At 56.5% G+C, this 19510-nt stretch overlaps 2 protein-coding genes across 17 annotated transcripts; one reads left to right on the forward strand and one right to left on the reverse strand.

Moving 5' to 3' along the window:
• The first annotated feature begins 20 nt into the window (after positions 1–20).
• Positions 21–4024, forward strand: CENPBD1 (CENPB DNA-binding domain containing 1). Its single transcript, XM_036303377.1, is given in 3 exon segments — positions 21–890; positions 893–1093; positions 1096–4024. Coding segments are annotated over 3 exon segments (654 nt in total). The 5' UTR covers positions 21–706; the 3' UTR covers positions 1365–4024.
• On the reverse strand, positions 2900–18982 carry DEF8 (differentially expressed in FDCP 8 homolog). Of its 16 annotated transcripts, XM_036303356.1 has the most exons (13): positions 14079–14231; positions 13677–13810; positions 13304–13477; positions 12301–12450; positions 11324–11465; positions 10257–10421; positions 9564–9691; positions 9262–9375; positions 8153–8233; positions 7300–7440; positions 7055–7164; positions 3246–3368; positions 2900–3127 (listed from the first exon to the last, which is right to left on the reverse strand). In XM_036303356.1, the coding sequence occupies exons 2-12, from the start codon at positions 13803–13805 to the stop codon at positions 3248–3250; spliced, it is 1455 nt and encodes a 484-aa protein (XP_036159249.1). In that variant the 5' UTR covers positions 13806–13810; positions 14079–14231; the 3' UTR covers positions 2900–3127; positions 3246–3247. The 16 variants fall into 16 exon arrangements, 14 of the variants coding, with proteins under 14 accessions (XP_036159249.1, XP_036159248.1, XP_036159250.1 ...); XM_036303355.1 differs by having other exon boundaries at positions 2900–3368; XM_036303357.1 differs by lacking the exons at positions 2900–3127; positions 3246–3368 and adding an exon at positions 3867–3989.
• Between the last annotated feature and the right edge of the window lie 528 nt (positions 18983–19510).

Consider the following 19510-nt stretch of genomic DNA (forward strand, 5'->3'; position numbering starts at 1 on the left):
CCAACTGGTCGCAGAGGCCGCCGACAGGCTCGGGAGCTGCGCGCATGCGCAGCGAGGCCGCGGAGTCGGCGCCGGGACCTCTTTAGGAGCCTGCTTCTCGCCTGACTGTAAGGAGTGACGGTGAGCGCCGCCTTCCCCTTCCAGACAGCGGAGCACAGGAACCAGCGAACGAGGCGGACTCGGTGCCGGGAGGAGTGCTTTAGACCGACTCTGAATCTGGCACAGACAAGGACACGCACTTCCGGGTCCTCCGTGGGCCGCGGCCGCTTAAGCGAACGCCACCCGCCCCACCGGGTCGGCCGCTGCGACCGGCGCGCGGGGGTGCAGGGCACACGTGTGACTGCGCCCGGGAGCCCTCAGAACGAAGGAGCTGACTCGGCGGGTGCTGCGCAGCGTGACTCCCCGGCACGACTTTCTGTTTGTTCTCTGGACACGGGGACCCCGGCCAGTTTGGATGCGCCTGCAGCTGTGCAGTCCCGGGTTTGGACACTGACGGACCCCAAAGCCCTGGCTGCCGCCTTCGCGTCGAGGATGCGCAGCCTGTTGCTGGGCCGTCGAGCTGGGCAGCCTGTGGTGACCCACGTCCCCGGGAGGCCCCCCTGCGCCTCCGCCAGCGGGTTCCCTTCCGCAAGCCCTGCCAGCGAGCTGGGTCCACAGGCCTCTCCCCCGGGGACTGCTGTGGTTTCCCTGCATTCTGGAGGCAATCATGCCCGTGAGAAGGCCCCCAAAGGCCGTCCCAAATGCCAAAAGGGAACGGAAAGCAATTCCCCTGGACATAAAATTAGAAGTGTTACGACGGTTTGAAGTGGGCGAGAAGCTCAGCCAGATCGCAAAGGCCTTGGACCTTGCTGTCTCTACAGTGGCGACGATCCGAGATAATAAAGAAAAAATAACAGTTCCCAAGTAGCTACTCCCTCAAGGGCCGCTCGGTTGACTCACCATCGAAGTGCAGCCATGGAGGCTATGGAGCGGCGGCTGCGCCTGTGGCTGGAAGACCAGAGCCAGCGGAACCTGCCGCGGAGTGTTGCCATGATCCAGGAGAAGGCTAAGAGCTTGTTTGATGAGTTACAGCGTGACCTGGGGGAAAGCTCTCAAAAGAAACCTTTAGTGCCAGTAAAGGGTGGTTTGTGAGGTTCAAGGAGCGCCGTCGTTTGCCCCACTTCCAGATGAACGGCACAGCTGCTAGCAACCGGGACACATACCGGGAAGCGCTGAAGAGCATCATCGAAGACGGTGAGTACACCCCCCAGCAAGTTTTTAATGTCGATGAGATAGGGCTTTATTGGAAGAGAATGCCTGAAGGAACGTTTATTTCTGTGGAGGAAAAAGCTCAGCCGGGTTTCAATCGTCCAAAGACCGTTTGATGCTGCTGCTGGTGGCAACTGGGGACTTGAAGTTGAAGCCCTTACTGGTGTACCACTCAGAAAACCCCCGGGCTCTGAAGGGGTACTCCAAGCCCAAGTTGCCTGTGATTTGGCGCTCAAACAGAAAGGCCTGGGCAACCAGGAGCATTTTTCTTGAATGGTTCAGGCACTTTTTTTGTCCTGCTGTTGGAAAATACTGTGCCAAAAATAACCTAAGCAACAAAGCATTGCTCATCCTGGACAGTGCACCATGCCACCCGGTCAGTTTGAGTGACCTGTCTGATACTGTAAGTGGAATATCTTCATGACAGTACAGCTGACTCCATCCAGCCCATGGGTCCAGGCGTAGCCTCCACCTTCAAAGCTCACTACCTGAGAAGGACTTTTGCGCACATGCCAGCTAGAAGCAACAGATGGGGAGGATACAGCTACGATCAGGGAGTTTTGGAGAAACTACAACATCTTGGATGCTGTAGACAACATTGCAGTAGCTTGGGAGGCACTCAGGCCAGCAACAATGAACAGTGTGTGGAAGAAAATGTGGCCCCAGTGTGTTCAATTCCAGAATTTTTCCCAAACAGATAACATTGCACAGCTTCAAAAAGCATTATGACCCTTGCCAGGACTCTGGCTTTTGAAGAGCTTGTGGAGCTGACGTGGACCAGTTGCTACAGTCACACGAGGAGCTCTCTCTAGTGAGGAGCTGACGCAGCTAGAACAGGGGCCAGCAGGAGAGGAGGAGAGTGAAGACACTCAACCGGTTCTGCGTCAACTAACCACAGGAGAACTCTCCGCAGCCCTCTCACATTTTGAGGCTGGCTTACAGATCCTTACCAGTAGCAGTCCCAATGATGAGTGGAAACTGAAAGCTTCGAGAGCCATCAGTGGTGCCATAAATTGCTACAGGGAATTGTACAATGAGAAAAAGCGACGCTTAAAGCAACTATCTTAGGTTGTTTTTCAGTGTGTGTAACCAAAAGTTAAAGTAAAGCCAGAAGCAACAAAATGACCTCAATGGATGAGGCTCAGCCAAGTCTCTCTGCTTCCAGAGATTTAACATCCCTGAAAACCCTATTTCTGATATTTTAATTTTGAGACTTGAGTATCAAATTTTGTCATTAAAATTTTATTTAAATATGTGCTCTAAAAAATTTGCATGAGCCCTGGACAGTGTGGCTCGGTTGAGTGTCATCTCTTGCATTGAAGGGTCGCTGGTTCAATTCCCAGTTAGGGCACATTCCCAGGTTTTGGGTTCATCAGTCCCAGGCCCTATGGGAAGCAACCAATCAATGCTTCTCTCTCTCTCTCCCTCTCCCCTTTTCTCTAAAATCAATAAAAACATTTTTTTGTAAAAAAAAAAAAAGATTGCATTCTAGAATACTCATGAAAAAAAAAACCTATGAGGCGACTAGCACGTCTAGACATTAAAACACATTGGGTCTGTAATTAAAGCACTTTAGTAGTCAGAACTGGAATTAGAAAGTCCAGAAATAGATAAAGGTAACTTTTTAAAAAATAACGCATGACAACTTAAGCAATGTTAATTTCTTGTTGTCTTCTGATAATTGCACCGAGGCCATATAAGGTAATTTCCTTGGTTGGGAGGAATATACACAAGTACTGAGAGGCAAAGTGGCGTCCTCTGCAACCTACAGTCAGGTGGTTCAGAGAAGAAAAGAATGAACCAAATGGAGCAAATTGTTTCCATGTAGGCCATCCAGGAGACAGCTACGTGGGAATGTTTCTGCAACGTTCCTGCAAGTCTAAGTCAAAGTCAAAATGTTAATTACTATTCCATAACCTGAAAGGGGAAAAAGATTGCATCCTCCCCGATATCCAAAGTAGAGCTTTAGTTATTTGTAGCTGAGGTGCCGTTCAAACCTTTAGGAATAGGGTTGCTGACAGCTTATCTGGATTGCAACTGGACATAGGTGATGAGCAGAGATTTCCGAGGTTCTCTGGGTCACAGCCCCTTTGAGGTCCTGGTCAGATCTGCAGCTATCTCTGTAGGAAAATGGACACCTACAGCGGTTTGGACATAACTTGCAGTAGGGATGTATGGTTTCCTGTGGTCCCAGGGTAACGGGAATAGCCTTGAGTTTCAGTGAGAGCCTTGTAGTGGGCCCTAACGAGATGTGACAGACACAGGACCTGTGACGTTCTTGTGATGCTGGGTCAATGAGACAGTCCTTCCATTAGGACACTGAGCATTCTCTGCATGCCCCGCTCAGTGATCAGTGACTCCTAACCCCCAAACAGCCCATGAGACAGTCTGCATTCTCATCCATCTCATAGGATAATGGAGGCTGAAGGGAATCGGAGCACTCAGGCCTATGTCTGACACCCATGCCCGAGCTCATCACCCATCAAGAGTGCTTCTCCCCAAACCAGATTAATGAGACTCAATTGGGTGGGGCAGGTTGTAGGCTTTTCCTAGAACCCACAATTGGTTTGCCTGTCAACAAACCCTGACCTGTCCTTGATTCACCACACACAGCAAAGTCTAGAGATCACAGATTTAATGAGACAGTGGCTGCAGCATCGTTCCAGCTGGGTGCCCCTCGTTGCTCCTCTGTAAGGTGCTGGCTGTGCAAACTGGTTCCTCTGTGGGTTCTTGTTAGAGTGCTGTGGACTCAGAAAGACCACATGTGATTCTGTCTGGAGACTTTGTCATCCAGAAGGGATAGGTGGGGAAGAGGTGTTAGGGCAGGAGGTAATTGAGGGAGCTAAAAAAATAAATTAAAAAAGCCAATTCTGTCCGACAAATGCCAGCATGCTAGTGTTTCTTCTGGACACTGACCCTAACACATGAACGCAGGAATGGCTTCTGTCCCCAGACAGACGTGCAGCTGTGAAAAGGTGCAGATCCGAGCACCTGCCCTTAACCCCTGTACGCCATAAGCATCTAGACACAAGCGGCGGACCTTCCCCACACGCCACGCGCGTCTATAAAAAATGTTTTCCCTAAGTGGCAGCTCTGACCAACTTTAAAATCATTTTTTTGTGAGAATTTTCAGCTGAAAATATTCAAGAACACTCAAACTGTAATATATTTATTTTTATAATATTCATTGCAAATTGATTTTTTTAAATTCAAAATACTGTGGCGTGTGGGGATGGCTTCCGTTTTGGACGCGTGGTAGTTAACTGGTTAAACCCTCTGCAACCCTACAAGAGAGGCAGGCTGAGGACCTGCTGTCGACCCCCTTCTCGCTGTCACAGAGGCAGGTCAGAGCAGACAGCAAGAGGATCGCCTAAAGCCGCCCCATGACAGTCTTCAGCACCCCTGCGTCGGCCAATGGCCAACAAGCTGAGCTGACCCTTCTGCTGGCTGCAGCCTCTCCTCTTGGGCTTCCCAGTCAAAGGTGATGGGGAACCCAGTGGCTGTGTTCCCTGCCCACCACCACTACCTGTCCGTGACAGCCAATCACAGTCCAGGGCAGGGCAGGAAAGACTGCCCCCAGGCCGCCCCCTCAAAGGCAGGGTCTCTGATGCAGGAAACATCCCTGCAAATGTCGAGGTTGCCTGCAGCTCCCCCATGAAGAGCTGTGGGCCTCATCCTCCGTCCGGGGTCCTTGGTCAGATGGGGCGTCACACTCCTCGTGCTCATCTTCCTTCATGGACTCTAGGCTTCCTGCCTGAACTCACTGGAGCAAATATTCCCAGCACTTGACCTCAGGGTCCCTAACAAGGCCCTGGCTGGTGGTCCTTGAGCTGTCCGGATCCTCCACAGGCACTGTAGCAGGACAGACCATCTCAGGGCAAATCTTGTCCCCAGAAATGCCACTCAAACCTCTGGAACCTCTCCCAGAGCCACACCTGGAGGCAGGACCCCCAGCCACCCAGCTCAGAGCACCAGAGTGAGCCGGGCTAGGCCGAGTCAGGAGCCACAGCTGGTCCCCCAGGGGAAAGAGCTCCACGGCCCCTTCCCTCCATGGTGTGTAGAAAGAACCGGTAACCCCTGGACTGGCCCTGTCGACCTCTAATCTATAGGAGAGAACCGTAGAGGCAGGGCCAGGCCCTTGGGGGACACCTGTAAGAGCCTCAGCCAGGAACAGGCAGGAGATCCCAAAGAGACAAGGGGTGGGGGATAGGAGCCTCCAGGGTGATCCCAACCATCCACTACAGATGAGTCTCAGGCCAAGGCTGAGGGTGTGCAGCCGGCGTCCTCAGGTCTTAGCCACTCCCTGGAAGCCCTCCAGGGTTTTTAGGGTAGCCAAGACCCAGCAGTCTGGCTCCAAGGACATGGGGGGGCTCTTCACCATGGGGAAGACGGAAACCCTCCCCCACGCCCCTGACCATGGAGCCCTGCAGTGGTAGGGGGCACACTCTGGCCCTCACAGCAGCACACGCAGGAAACAGCCAGGCACAGCCCTGAGTCCCAGCAAGACCGGGGGCTGACGGTCTTTGTGGTGCTTTCACCCTCTGGCCCCTGGGTGAGGTCCAGGGGCTGCATCCCAGGGGTGTCCAGAGCACAAGAAACACCTTGACTTTGGCAATGACCAGTAGGGTGGGCTCCAGAAAGGCTTGGGAGGGGTGCCCGTGGCTCTAGGCATCCACGTCCGGACCAGGCTCCTGGAAGAGAGACTGCTTCCGCAACATGAGCCGGGCACACTTGGGGCACGTGGTGGAGTTGTCATAGTAGCAATCCCTGGGGACAGTGACAGGCAGACAGGGTCAGACCCTGGGGACAGGGCACGGCCTCTGCATAGAAGATGTTAGCAGTGAGTCCTCAAGCTTCCTAACCAGGCTCCCTCTATAGTTGGGGAAACTGAGGCAGTGTCTTCCAAAGGGCACAGCAGGGTTTGTACCACAAGTGCCTGCTGGGCCTGTGATTGGCACCTATCAATGTCTGACAAGGACAGTCTGGCTTGGATCTCTTCGAGTCTCGGTAACCCTACCTGCCCCATCACCACTGTGCACTCTGCCCCAGGCACTGTGGAGGCACAGGGGCCCGTGGGCTAAATTTCTGAAGGGGGCACAGCAGCATTTGACATGTCACACACCATGCAAACTGCTAGCTCAAGGGACTTCACAGCTTAAACATGAACCCTTCCTGTGACAGCAACCCCAGTTCTCAAAGCTGTGACGTCAGCTGCTGCAATGACAACAGCCAGGGGCAGGAAACACCCAGTGTGGGCAGAAGCGGGGGCCGCTGTCCCATCTGAGGCCACTGTGAGAAGCTGTGCAGGGCCCAGCAGGCAGGCTCCTATTATTAGTAATTATGCTTCTTAAACAGTTAAAATACTTTCTTCCAATTTATGTGTATTATTTTCCCAAACATTCAGCAAGTCTTTAGTTCATAAATGCTTACGTTGTTTAACCTAAATACTTAATGAACAAAATGTTAGGTATTTCTTTCAGCCTAGAGAAGTTGGAAAAAATATCACTCGGACATTAGAAGTGCAGGAACTAGGTTTAGGACACCATGGCCTATGCTAACCCCGAGAGGCCCACCTCAGTCCTGGGGATAGGGAAGCAGGACAGCCGTGGGGCTCACACTGGGCCCTCCCCAGCCCCACAGGTGCTTGTCCCAGTGGATCTTGCAATTCAGGCACACACATCAGGGCCTAACTCCCTATCTCAGGATCAAGGCAAAGGGCTTTGAAAACCAGGCAGCAAAGACCAAGCCCCAAACATCTTCCCCATCCCTCTCCCTGTGGCTGGGGGTGGAGTGGGGCCACACCCACCTGTGGAAGACAGCGGAGCAGTCACTGCACACGGATGTGTGGCTGTCGAAGGGGAACAGCACGTCACCCTCTCTGCAGAGCTCACATACGAAACCCTTGGCCTGGCACCGCTGGGGGTGGGGGTGGAGGTAGGGGTGGGAGCAAGTCAGTGCTGCTCCAGAGGGCATCTGAAGCCAGGACGCACCACCCTCCCTGCCCTGGGGGCTGGACGAGGAGAGATGGCTGGTCCTCAGTGGGGCACCCACCTCACAATCCAGCTTGATGTGCTTGGCGAAGAGCGTGTGGGTCTCAGTGAGCGAGCAGCCCAGGCGGCCGGTGTGGGCATCCAGGAGGTCCTGGACTGAGTACATCTCATCGTTCTCCACAAAATGCTGCCGGTCCTGGAGCTACGGGTCCAGCAGCCATGACTCCAAGCCCCAGGAGGGCCCCTCCCCCTGCCCACCCACCGTCCGGGTCCTGGGAGCTCATGGAAGAAGCAGGCGTCAGCCCCTCCAGCCACACTGGCCACCTTGCTGCTGCCCACGCACCCCACCTCTGCCTGGCACACAGCTCTTCCTCCCGTCCTGACCCCAACATTCCCATCCCCTTCTCTGCCTCCTCTTGTCCACAGACCTCACCGACCTCATGAACAGCTAATTTTTCTTATCTTCCCCCCTGAAGGGCCCCCTCTGAGATGAGGCAAGGATCTTGTTCTGTTCACTGTGCCCCAGTATCTACAACAGTGTTTGCCCACAGCAGGCACTCAGTGAATATTGGCGGAACGAAGAGGTCAGCCTTGAAAAGTGTGCTTCGTGGTCCACCCAGCCCGGCAGGCCTGTGCCTGGCCCGCGTCATGGAGAGTCACGCAGAGGCTGCAGGGACGCTGCCCGCTCCTCACAGCGCCCTACACACTGGTGTGATCAGAGAACATTTTGGGTAGAATGCCTATTTGCTCATGACAGACCTGGTGTTGCCTGGGACAGTGTGGAAGACCCTCTGCTAGAGGCTGTTGTGCCAACACAAATTGCCGAGCCATCTGAAAAGACCTGCACGTGATGGGTCCTCCTCTGTCTGGCTGTTTCCCACCTGCCCTCACACCCCCCTGGGCGGGCGTCTCACCTGCAGGAGCAGACGCGCTTCCATGGCCTCCTTGCAGGTGATGAAGTATGGCTTCATGAGCAGGATGTCCTGGCGCAGCTTCTGTGGACAAGAGAGGCAGGTGGGCCCCGAGGCCAGGGCAGGGCTGCCCCTGGCACTTCTGTGTGGCGGTGGGGGCTGCCCTGGAGGGAGTCGTGTCACCTGACACCCCCCAGGAAGGGCCTTGTTGTGAGTGCTCCCACCAGGCTCAAGGGCAAAGCACAGCTTCTAGGCCAGGCAGAACGCTGAGGCTCCGTCACCCTGTGGCTCTACCCTCACGTCCGAGAGGGATGCAGAGACCTCCGCAGCCCAGGTGGCCTGGGCTCTGCCGGAGTCACCTGCCCTGTAAATGCAATCTGATCCTTTCTGACTACCTCCGGGCCTGGCACCACTGGGCGAGGGAGATGCCTGGCCCCTCTCCCGGCCGTCCCACCAGTCACGTCCCTCCTGACACTGGAGCTGGCTGGGCTGACCAGATTGCCACACGTGTAAAAGGCACAGGGAATTAAAAGACGGAGGAGAAAAAATAAAAAGAATGTAATCTATATATATAAAAGCCTAAGCGACCGTTACAACTGAAACGACCAGTTGCTATGACGCACACTGACCACCAGGGGGCAGATGCTCAACACAGGAGCTGCTCCATGGTGGTCAGTGCACTCCCACAGCCAACCTCCCCCCTGCCAGCAGGTCCCTCCCCGCAGCGGGAAGGCCCTGACTGGCAGCTGGCAGCCAGCAGGCTCCAGTCGGCCTGGCCCCGAATGGGACTGGGTGCCACTGCCCCAATAGGCCCAGATCTCCAGCCAGGCCTAGAGACTCCACCCATGCACGAATTTCATGCACCAGGCCTCTAGTGTCTTAATAAGGTACAGTGATTATATTCAAACAATCTTTTGGTATATTGGGTGAAATAAATATGTCATTCAAAATAACTTTACTGGCTTCTTCTTACTTTTTTAATGTGGCTACTAGACATTTTCAAATTTCCTCTGGGCCTAGAGGACAGCTGATGGGCCAGTAACCTCAGCAGGTGTGTCTCTCCTCTGCTCCCACAGGACAGGTAGCCGCCCCCATGCCCCCCACCCCCTCACCCGGATCTCCACCAGCTCCTCCACGTAGTTGAACAGCAGAGGGTTGATCTCCCGAAGCCTGAGCACTGGCCGCGACACCATCAGCGCCAAATAACGCAGGCTGCAGCGGGACACCTGGGGGAACGTCAGGGAGTGGCCCCTCCAGCACACACCGGCCCCCCAGGCCCAGCCACGCCCCACCGCCAGTCAGCACCTGACCAGGTTGCCATCCTGACCACGCCCCCGCCCACCTCCCCCCAGGCCTCCTGGAGCCACGCCCCCTCACACACCCCAGGGCCGCGCCCCAGCCCTCCCACCCTCACCTTGCGTGGCTCGAAGTCCCAGTTGTGCACCACGCGCGCCGGGATGACAGCCAGGTCGTTCCAGTGGCAGTGGCTGCAGTAGTACTGGCCCGTGTAGTCACACTGCCGCGCCTCGCTGGGCACACCCCCTGCAGAGGGGGTAGGTTGTTACCAAGTCCCGGCTACTTTTAGGGTCCCAGCCACACGCATGCGCACAGGGCTTCTGCCGCACATGGCGCTGGTCCCATGGTCCAGCTAAACCCACGACATACAGGAGAAAGAGCCGTGGGACATCAGGCAGGTCAGGGTGTCTCACTGCCCTCAATTTTCTCACCAGTAAAATGGGACAATAACAGGACTGCCCGCCAGGACTGCTGAGGGGACCCAGTGGATTAACATTGCTGTCTCCAAGGCCTGACACAGTGCGTGCCGACCATGGGCTTTCTGTGACAACAGGGCTGCACACGGGAGGCTGAGCGCAGGCCCACCAGCCGCACGGCACTCCTAGACGACCTGCGCTGGAGCCCCAGTCTGCCTGCACCACGAGGAAAGGTGCCATAGCAGCCCAGGGTCGCTTCCCCGGGAGAGAGAGACGGCACCTGCAGGAGCCATGCTGGCCTTAGCCACCTGATGTATCCAGTGCTCTCATCCAGATGTTGGCCTGTTACCCTGCCCAGGACAGCTGCCTCCACCTGCCCCTTCCTGGGCACTCACGCAGAGAGATGGGCGCCCGGCACTCGGCACACCGGTAGTCCTGGCTGTCCAGCCCCGCCTCTGGGCAGATGTTGAGCTCGTACTCGGCTTGGTGGCTGACTTTGGAACGCACGCAGGGCTTGGAGATGAGGTTCAAGCACTTGCTGTGACAGCGATAATAACACCCTGGGGGTGGAGGGCCAGGGATACGCCTCTTAGAGGTCGGGGGGATCCCGCGGCCCAGGCTGACCTTCAGCCGCCAGGAGCCTCAGAGGGGCTACTCAGATTCCCAGGCCAATCCAAGAGCTTCTCACTGCAGGTCCCTTGGCCTGAAGGAGTGTGCACTCTGCCCCTGAACTCCGATTTGAACCTGCCATTCCCACCTGGACACCTAAAGGGCTTTACACCCACTCTGAGTGGAACTCTGGCTCTCCTTCACCAAACCCACCCCAGGGTTCCCATCTCAGACCTCAGAAACCCCATCCTTCCACCTGCTGAGACTGAAAACTATGAAGCCAACGGTTCTCTCACGCACCCGTTTCTAGTCCTTCAGCTTGTTCTTCTAGTGACCACTTCTCACCCCCAACCGCCCCACCCTGGTCAGAGTGCCACCCGCCTCCCCCTCCACCTTGCATCCCTCCTTTAGTCCATGCTCAGCTCAGCAGCCAGAGTGACCCTGTTACAACTTAAGTGTGTGCAGCACCTGCTGAGGCCACAGCTCACTCGGGCCCACAACCTCTGAGCCCACATCGACCACACCTCCCCTCAGACACAATGCTGCAGCCACGCTGCTCTCTGCTCTTCACTGCAGACACCGCACACACGGACCACAGGGCCTTTGCGGACACCTCCTGGCAGGAACCTTCTTCCCCAGATATGTACCTGGATTGTCCCTGACCTCCCAGTTTTTGCTTAAATGTCACATGATGCCTTTTCATTCCACCCTTATTCATGCCCAGGGCTCAGTGAACACCAAGTACATGGTCGAGAATCTGAGTACTAGATACAGCAGCAGACCTGCGAGGTCTCTGCCCTGCCCCGGGGACCTGACTGCCCACCCAGAGGAGCCGGTCTGGGTCCCTGCCCACCTGTACAGGTGTACCAGGTCTGAATGAGCCCCCAGATGATGGTGTTACATTTGTCGCACGTCTGCTTGACACTCTTACTCTTCTCCTTGTAGAAGCGATGCTCCAGGAGGACTCGGATGTTGGGCTCATCTTCATTGGGGTCCTGGAGAGAGCCCAGGGAGGGGTCACAGGTGAACCGGGAGTCACAGGTCACCCTTGACTTACTTCTTCCAGGCATCTCTTGTAACAGATGGAGTTTCTCCCAATGTCACCACTTTTCTCTTTAGCAATGGAACACCCCTGTGATCAGTCAGGCCTGGACCACCTTTTCAGCACCCCTTGCACCTGGGTGCTGCACCTAGGGCCAAGGATATGCGAGCAGGAGGGACATGACCTTCTCTGCCCTTCCTCCCTTCTTTTCTGCTGACTCAGTGCAGCCCAGATGGGAGTGTAGCCACCCAGGGACTGTCAGAGCCACAGGAAGGCAGGACCTGGGGTCCCCATCACCATTACCTGCCACGGGGCCTGGACCACCTATGGCATTTCTAGAGTAAAATGACACATCTAAGTCCTTTAAGCCGCTGTATTTTGGCATCTTTGTTACCACAGCCTTATCTACATCCTAATGAGTACAGCACTTTCCAAATTCCCAGGGACTCATGGGCCAGTGCAGCCAAGCCAGAGGCACAGATCCAGGACGACATTATAGAGATGTGGTTTTTGGCTTCCAGGACCCATCACCCCGACCTTCAGGAAGCCCCACCTCCCAATCTGAGTCCTGTGGTTCAAGGGGGGACTTACTTCACCTGCTTGCGACAGTGGGTGGACACATGACCCAGGACTGGCCACTTAAGATCAGACTGATGGAGAAGGCATCTGCCCATGGACCGAGAGCCCATCTCTCCACCTGCCTCTCTGGCTGGCCTCTGCCTCAGCCCAGGCCTCCAGGCTTCCACTCAGTCCCAGCTGCCTCCCCGGTGGGCTTGCCCGGCACCTGCCTTCAGTTCCTGGAGCTTCAGCCGCAGGTGGATGAGCCGCACGACGGCGTCCTTCTGCCGCTCTGACTGCTCGGGCAGCTCCAGGATCACCTGCTTGCACTCCTCGATGGCCTGCCGCAGCTGCTGGATGTCAGAGGCCAGGAACAGACCCTGGGGGGACACACCGGTCGCACGGCCGCTCACGGTCTCCCGTCCACGCCAGACCCATCCTCATGGACAGTTAGGCCCAGAGCAGACCTGGCGCAAGGCCCAGGGAAGGTAGCAGCCCAGGCAGGAACCACCCCACACCACCTGCCCCCCAGCTGCACCCGCCTACCCACAGGCCTCTGAAGACCTCATTCAGGATGTTTTTCAAAACACAACTTCCTAAATTTCTAAAGAAATTTGCTCGCTTTTCTGGCCATGTTATTTCACTAAAGCTGGGGAAACGACACTCGCCTGTCATCAAGGAGAGGAAGTGGCCTCTGGCTTAATCGCCAGGCCCAGCGACGGCTCAGTCCCCCCATCCCCGCACCCCCCCAAGTCCAGCACCTCACAGTGACCAAGCAAACCACGCAACAAAATCTACAACAGACAAGAGTGGCCGTCCCGGCTGGGTGGCTGGTGGGGGTTGTGGGCAGGGAGTTTCCCTCTCTTCCTGCCTCCCCCTCCCCCCTCCCCCTGCAGCATGCCTGCGGAACCCCAGATGAAGTCAGTCCTCACATTTGCTTCACAAGAAGCCAAAGTGTAGGGAGAGGAACAGCCCTACACGAGAACAGCAGCCCCCAAACCCATTTCCCAGGTCCAGCCCTTGAATTGGTTCTGCTGATGGGTGTTAAGGTGTCTCGTGGGCCTCAGATTTAAAGAACCTTAGCTGAGATGCACATGACCCCTCTGCCTGAGGGTCAGGGGACAAGAAAATATCTGGCTCCTTACGCCTTGGGTGCTCACCAGTGGATCCCCCGCTCCACCCCCCCCACCCCCCCACCCCCCCCCACACACACACACAGACCCTGGACCTTACCACAGGGCGGGAGAAGTGGTCCTCAGACAGACCGAGATCCATCACACGCTCGGCACAGTGGAACTCCGGCTCCCCAGGGGCCAGCTCAGGCAGGGTCTCTGGAGTGAGCGTGTGCAGGTGTGGAAGGCAACAGAGAGAAGTCAGTCTGCCTTTTCCCAGTGGAAAGCTGGGTAGCTGGGGGTCAGAAGGGCCCCTGAGACTCAGGGAGCCCACAGGAGGTGCTGAGGGGAGCCTAGCCCCGTCCCATTTGCAAAGGAACGTGTGGAGAGAAGGAAGCTCCGGGGGAAAGCCAGCACCCCCCACCGCAGGAACCAGGAAGGGCGGGTGGGCGCTGCTGTGAGGGTCACATGGCCCACCCGCCCCCGGCACCCACCTTCTGAAGCGACGTCTGGGGCCTCCTCGCCAGCCCTCTGCTCATGCTGCCCGGCCCTGAGCTGCTTGTTGAAGGGGTTGAGGTGGGCCTGCCGGAACCGGGCCAACTTCTCATCATATTCCATAGCATCCCACCTGCGGGGCAAGGCAAGGAGGGGCAGAGGTGAGCAGACAGCGTCCAGCTCACCCGTCCCGCCCCGCTCTGCATTTCGGGGTTTCGGGGGGATGCCTGGTCTCGCTCACTCTCCATGGGGGTCCGGCTGGAGGCCCACACGCCACAGCCTCCACCCCCGGCTAGTCCCCAACCAGCTCAGCCCCTCACCCAGGCCTCCCGGTGGTCCCCTCAGGAGGAGTGAAGACATCCAACACTCACAGGCAGGGACAGAAGGAGGATTTGACCTACCCCAGGGTGCCCTGCAGGACGGCCTCCCAGCACAGGGTCCGCAGGTCCCAGGTTCCTCATTTAGTTCTAGTCCAGCCCCACCCTCACTGCCCACTGAGGGCTCACTGCCCCCATGACACCCACACACCCACCAGGACTCAGTTCCTCACTCCTGGCCCACAAGCAGGGACTCCTTCCCCATCGGACCACCCCAAATCACAGCCCGACCACAACTCAGTGACAACCACCAGAGCGCCGTCCTGGAGCCCCTGGAGCCAATGCCGGGCCCAGGCCATCGCTGCCACCTGCACGAGGCCTTGGGCAGGGCCCTTCCCGTGGCCTGGGCTCCCGCGGACACTCCCCGTGGCCTGCGTCAGTGACCTCATACCTTGGGATCCCAGGAAAGAGGCAGGAAGCGCCTACGTCACTGCCTGCACTGCTTCCCCTCCTGAGGGCTCAGCAAACTGCAGACAGGGCTGCTGCTGGCTCCCACAGAGGCAGGGGCTGTGGCTGGGGGCAGTTTATATCCCGGTCCCCACACCTAACTGGCTGGGCCACATTCCTTAGCCTCCAGGGAGAAAGGGATCTATAGGAAGTAGGGTGTTTGAAAAAAAGAATTTGTACTAAGTGCCTGGGTGAGGATTATGCTTTCTCTACATGTTTACAGTCAGAGGTAATTCCTAACTACCAAAGACAATCCGCCCTGGCCTGTTTGGCTCAGTGGATAGAGCATCAGCCTGAAGACTGTAGGATCCCGGGTTCAAGTCCAGTCAGGGCACATGCCCAGGCTGCGGGCTCGATCCCCAGTACGGGGTGTGCAGGAGGCAGCTGATCAATGATTCCTTCTAATCACTGATGTTTCTATCTCTCTCTCCCTCTCAATTCCTCTTTGAAATCAATTAAAAATATATATATATTTAAAAAAAAAAAAAAAGACAATCCCATGATTCTTACCTGCCCTCCCCCAAGAAAGAGAACTGAGCACAGAGGAACAGCCCTACCCAGGGTCGCCCCCACCCTGCCCACTGCACCGTGAGGAACCCCCATCCCCTCTGGGACCTGTTCTCCTGTCCGACCTCTGGTGGAAAGTGGGCTGGCAGCTCCAGTTGGGCAGAGCCTAGCACCAAGGACTGTCCGCCCCCAGGTCAGGACAGGGGAGGCCCAGGCGCATGGGCTCAAGCCCCCTCTTATTACCTGACGGCTTTAAGCTGCTCACACAGGGTGTTTAGACCCTGATGCCCAGTGACCCCCCCCCCCCCCATGGCAGGTGCCAGTGTCCTGGGAAGTACCCTAACCCTCCTTCCTTGGTGAGGAGTCTTTGCTGGAACAGACTCCATTCAGGCCCTGGACCTTCTCCCAGCCCATCTGTGCCTTCCTGGTGAAATCAGCTTTAGCAAATATCCTGCTAAGTTAGTCAGTCATTTTGGCAAGAGTCCCTCCCTCACCCTCATCCTGATTGGGTTCCTCGTTCCTCTCCTGCCCCTGCCCCCGCCTCAGCTTTCAGAGATGTTAGGTCTGTTTAGCCAGAATCCCCTGCACACTTGACGTTACCGCTTAGCAGTTTTCCATCCACTGACCCCATCCTGCCCCTGGCTATAAATCCAGTGGCCAATGCTGTATTCGGAGTTCATTCCATACAGAGGTTTCTATCCCCTACTGCCATCCTCCTGAATAAAATACGTTTTTACTGCTTTAGCAAAGCACAGGTCTGGTTTTATGTTGATAGTGAGGAACCCTAGTGTTTTTTTAATTTTTTTATTTGTATTGATTTCAGAGAGGAAGGGAGAGAACCATCAATGATGAAAAGAGAATCACTGATCAGCTGCTTCCTGCACGCCCCACACTGGGGATCGAGCCCGCAACCCAGGCATGTGCTCTGACCGGAATCGAACCTGGGACCCTTCAGTCTACAGGCTGACGCTCTATCCACTGAGCCAAACTGACTTGGGTGGGAACCCTGGTTTTCATCTTATCACATGATTTCCCAGCAGCTAGATGTTGTCATGTGACCATGTTCTGACCAATAGGATGTAAACAGAAAGCTCTCCTGAGACTTCTGGGAATTGTTCTTAAAAGGAGGGGTGCCCCTCTCCATCTCTTCCTGCCTCTTGCTGTCTGGGATGCAGATGTGAGGGGTGGAGCTGGAACAGCCACTTGGGTTGTGACATAGAAGCCCTGTGTTGCTCACCCTGGGTCTTGCTTAAAATGAGAAAGAAAGAAACCTGTTTCAAGCACTGATATTGGGAGGGGGAGTTCTGTCTTTTGTGGCCAGAACAGATCCTAACCTACCACCCCAGCATCCTCCTGGAAATCACAGAAATTGGCCTTATTCAGATCCCAGCTCTGTGAGCGCCTCACTGTGTCCTTGGGCAAATGCCTAAACCTTCTGTGGATGAAAGGGGCCACATGCTGACCTGACAAGCTCAGGGGAGGGCTGCATGGTGGTTTTGCAAACTCAGAGACCTAAAGTAACCACAAAGGATGGTCTGAAATTAAACTTTAATTAAAAGCAGTGATGGTGGGCAGTTACGTCCTAGGCCGGTATCTTCACTGACAAGGTCAACCTTTACCTTAACTGAGCCTATCTGTCTTTTTGCATCTGTGATAACACACCCTTGAAATGTTTGGGTGGGTAACTTGTGATTTCCCTGTATCTGGAGCCCCTGGGGCATGGCCAGGTGTGCTGGGCCCAGGACAGATGCAGCAGATTCTTTCATTTGTCATGTTAATTGTTCCTGCACCCACCTAAGTATGTGTCCATCATTTTACTTTTTATCCAATCCCAGGGGTTTCCCTGCTTTGCTTATCCCTCCTCCTTAATCTATCACCAATGAATTTCATGTAACCCACCTATGTTCCTCCTTTGATTGGAATGTATAAATGCAGATGTAACCCCACCATTCTCCGGAGCACTATCTTAATCAATGCGTTTAGGTTCTGCTTCCTGGCATATGTTGACAGTTTGGCTCCAATAAACTCACAAAGATTCTTTACAGGTTTCAATGGTTTTTTTACGTTAACACTTCCTTTGCTTCCAAGTTCTCATGTTTTAAATGGGGATAATAATGGTGCCAACTGTATGGTGTTATTGTTACGATTGCATCAGTTAAATCCAGTTCTGAGCACCCTGGTCAGCACAGAGTAGGCATCCCGTAGATACTGGGTAAAACTCATCCCGGCTACTACTATCATCGAGAAGCAGACAGACCTGACTGACACCCTGCCTCTCCCAGTGATGAGCTATGTGACCCCATTTTCTTGTCATAAATAAATGAGGGAGCATGCCTACCTCCCAGGTGGGTGGGGGACTGAGCACTTGTACACAGCGGTGAAGTACTGTCCAGAATTGCTGCTGATCAGACGGACACTGCCATCACAGACAGCCCGCCCCGGGGTCTCTGCCTGGAATCCTCACGGCATCTAAAATATGGCCAGAGGAGCCCTGGCCATGGGTCAGGGCACGTGCCAGGAGGCAGCAGATCAATATTTTTCTCTCTCTCTCTACCGCTCCCTTCCTCGCTCTCTAAAAGCAACAACAAAAACATATGTAAAAATCTATGGCGAGAGGAATCAGAGGCAGGAACTCAGCTCTGCCCAGCAGCTCTCGTCGCTGCCAGCTAGCTCCCCTGCAAAAAGCTCTCTCACTCACCTCCGTGGGCGGTGCCAGCCCCAGGCCTGGCACAGAGGCCTGGATACTTGAGCGGAGTGACCTCACCTCTCAGCCTCCATTGCCCTCCTGACAAGTTGGAGAATCATATTTTCCTCTGGGCGGCCAGGGGTGGACAGATGCTGTTCTCACACAGGGGCCAGGCATACAGCTACCCCCCCTGCTCACCAGGGTCACCCCACAGAGTCCAGGCCTCCCAGAGGAACAGTCCGGGAGGCAGAGACTGGGAGGAATAAAGAAAACCGGCCACCAGAACCTGCCTCCTCCAGAGAGCGCCCCTCCCGTGGGGGCAGAGGGCTCCCTGACTAGCAGTGAAAGGAAACCCAGAGATACGGCCCAGGGCTCCCTGGAGCTGGGGGGGGGGGGGGGGGGGACGACGGCTGAGACTCAGACGCCCTCACCGTGACTGGACATGTCCTGCCTGTGGCTGGAACACCAGGCCCTCATCACCCCCCCCCCCCCAGGTCCCCAGCATTCCTCCTGGAGAGGCAGGCTCCCCATCCACCCCATCTGCTCACACCTTGAAGGAGGCTGCCAGGAGCAGCAGGGAGCAGCCGCAGGTCACTGTCCCTTTAAGGATTGTTTGTCCCTGAAGCCCGGTGGGGTGGCCACCCCCCACCGGTACCTCCTCCACTTTCCCTCCAAACAACAGGCATCCGCTCGGGGACCCGCACGGCCAGCGCCCAGGGGGGCAGGTCTGTTCCTGCCACCGCCCCCCCCCCCCCCACATCTGACAGGCGAGGAAACTGAGGCTCGGAGCGGCCCGGCCCCCGCGGCGGTGGCACCGCCATGCGGGTCCCTGGGGCCTTAGGGTCCCGCGGACCGCGAGTGCTGACAGCCGGAAGCAGTGACAGTGGGGAGGGCACCCCCGTCTGGAGGGCTAACCCCGCCCGGCGGGTGAGGGACAGCCGAGCACCAACACGCCCCGCGCCCGGTGAGGACCGGAAGGCAGGCGCCCCGACCCGGCGGGTCTGAGCCCTCCCGGGCACCCCGATCCCGCACCCCTGCGCCCTCGGTGACCGCGTCGGGGAGAGGGTGCCCCAGCTCCGAGCGCGGCAGGCCGAGTGGGCCCCGAGGGCCGGGAGCCCCGGGTCCCTCCACCACCGGCACCCCCCGCCCTCCCCGACCCTCCCGGGCTCCCCCTCCGCCGCTCACCTGACCGCCGCCGCCCCGGCTACATCGTGTCCCGCCCGCCGCCCTCCGCGCTACATTGTATCCGGCCGCCGCCCGCTGCTGCCGCCTGCGGCCCGGAGGCTCATGGCACGCGCGCCCGCCCTCGCCGCGTCCCCGGGAAATGGAGATATTTGATCTCGCCGGTTGGCGATGGTGTGGCCAGGCGAGGGCGGGGAGGGGCTGCATTAGTCTAATCCACACTTTTGAAAAAACTGGTGCTTTTTCTTTTTGTTAAACCCCAGGGGTTGAGAGGGAGGAAGAAGGAATAGGGAATGAGGGGCAAGCAGCTCCCTGCGCGCAGGTCCAGCTGCCGACCGGACCCTAGGTGGTGTTCAGAACCGTCGACCTATCCGTTTTACAGAGGAGGAAACTGGGGCTCGGGAGGATGGAGGTGGTGGTGCAGAAGCCAGTGTTCCCCGCCCTGCTTGTTTCTCTCCGTAACCCTCATCGCTGTCTTATACATTTTTACTCTAATTGTCTGTCTCTGCCCACTCACCCCCAGCACCACCACCACCAGAAACTAAGGGCTGTGGGCAAGGGTTTTGTCTGCTTTCTTCACTGCTTCTGGGCCTACAGCAGTGAGCACAGGGGGCACTGGGTTACATGGTCGGAG

The sequence above is a fragment of the Myotis myotis genome, unplaced genomic scaffold, assembly GCF_014108235.1.
Source record: "Myotis myotis isolate mMyoMyo1 unplaced genomic scaffold, mMyoMyo1.p scaffold_m19_p_37, whole genome shotgun sequence".
Taxonomy (NCBI): domain Eukaryota; kingdom Metazoa; phylum Chordata; class Mammalia; order Chiroptera; family Vespertilionidae; genus Myotis; species Myotis myotis.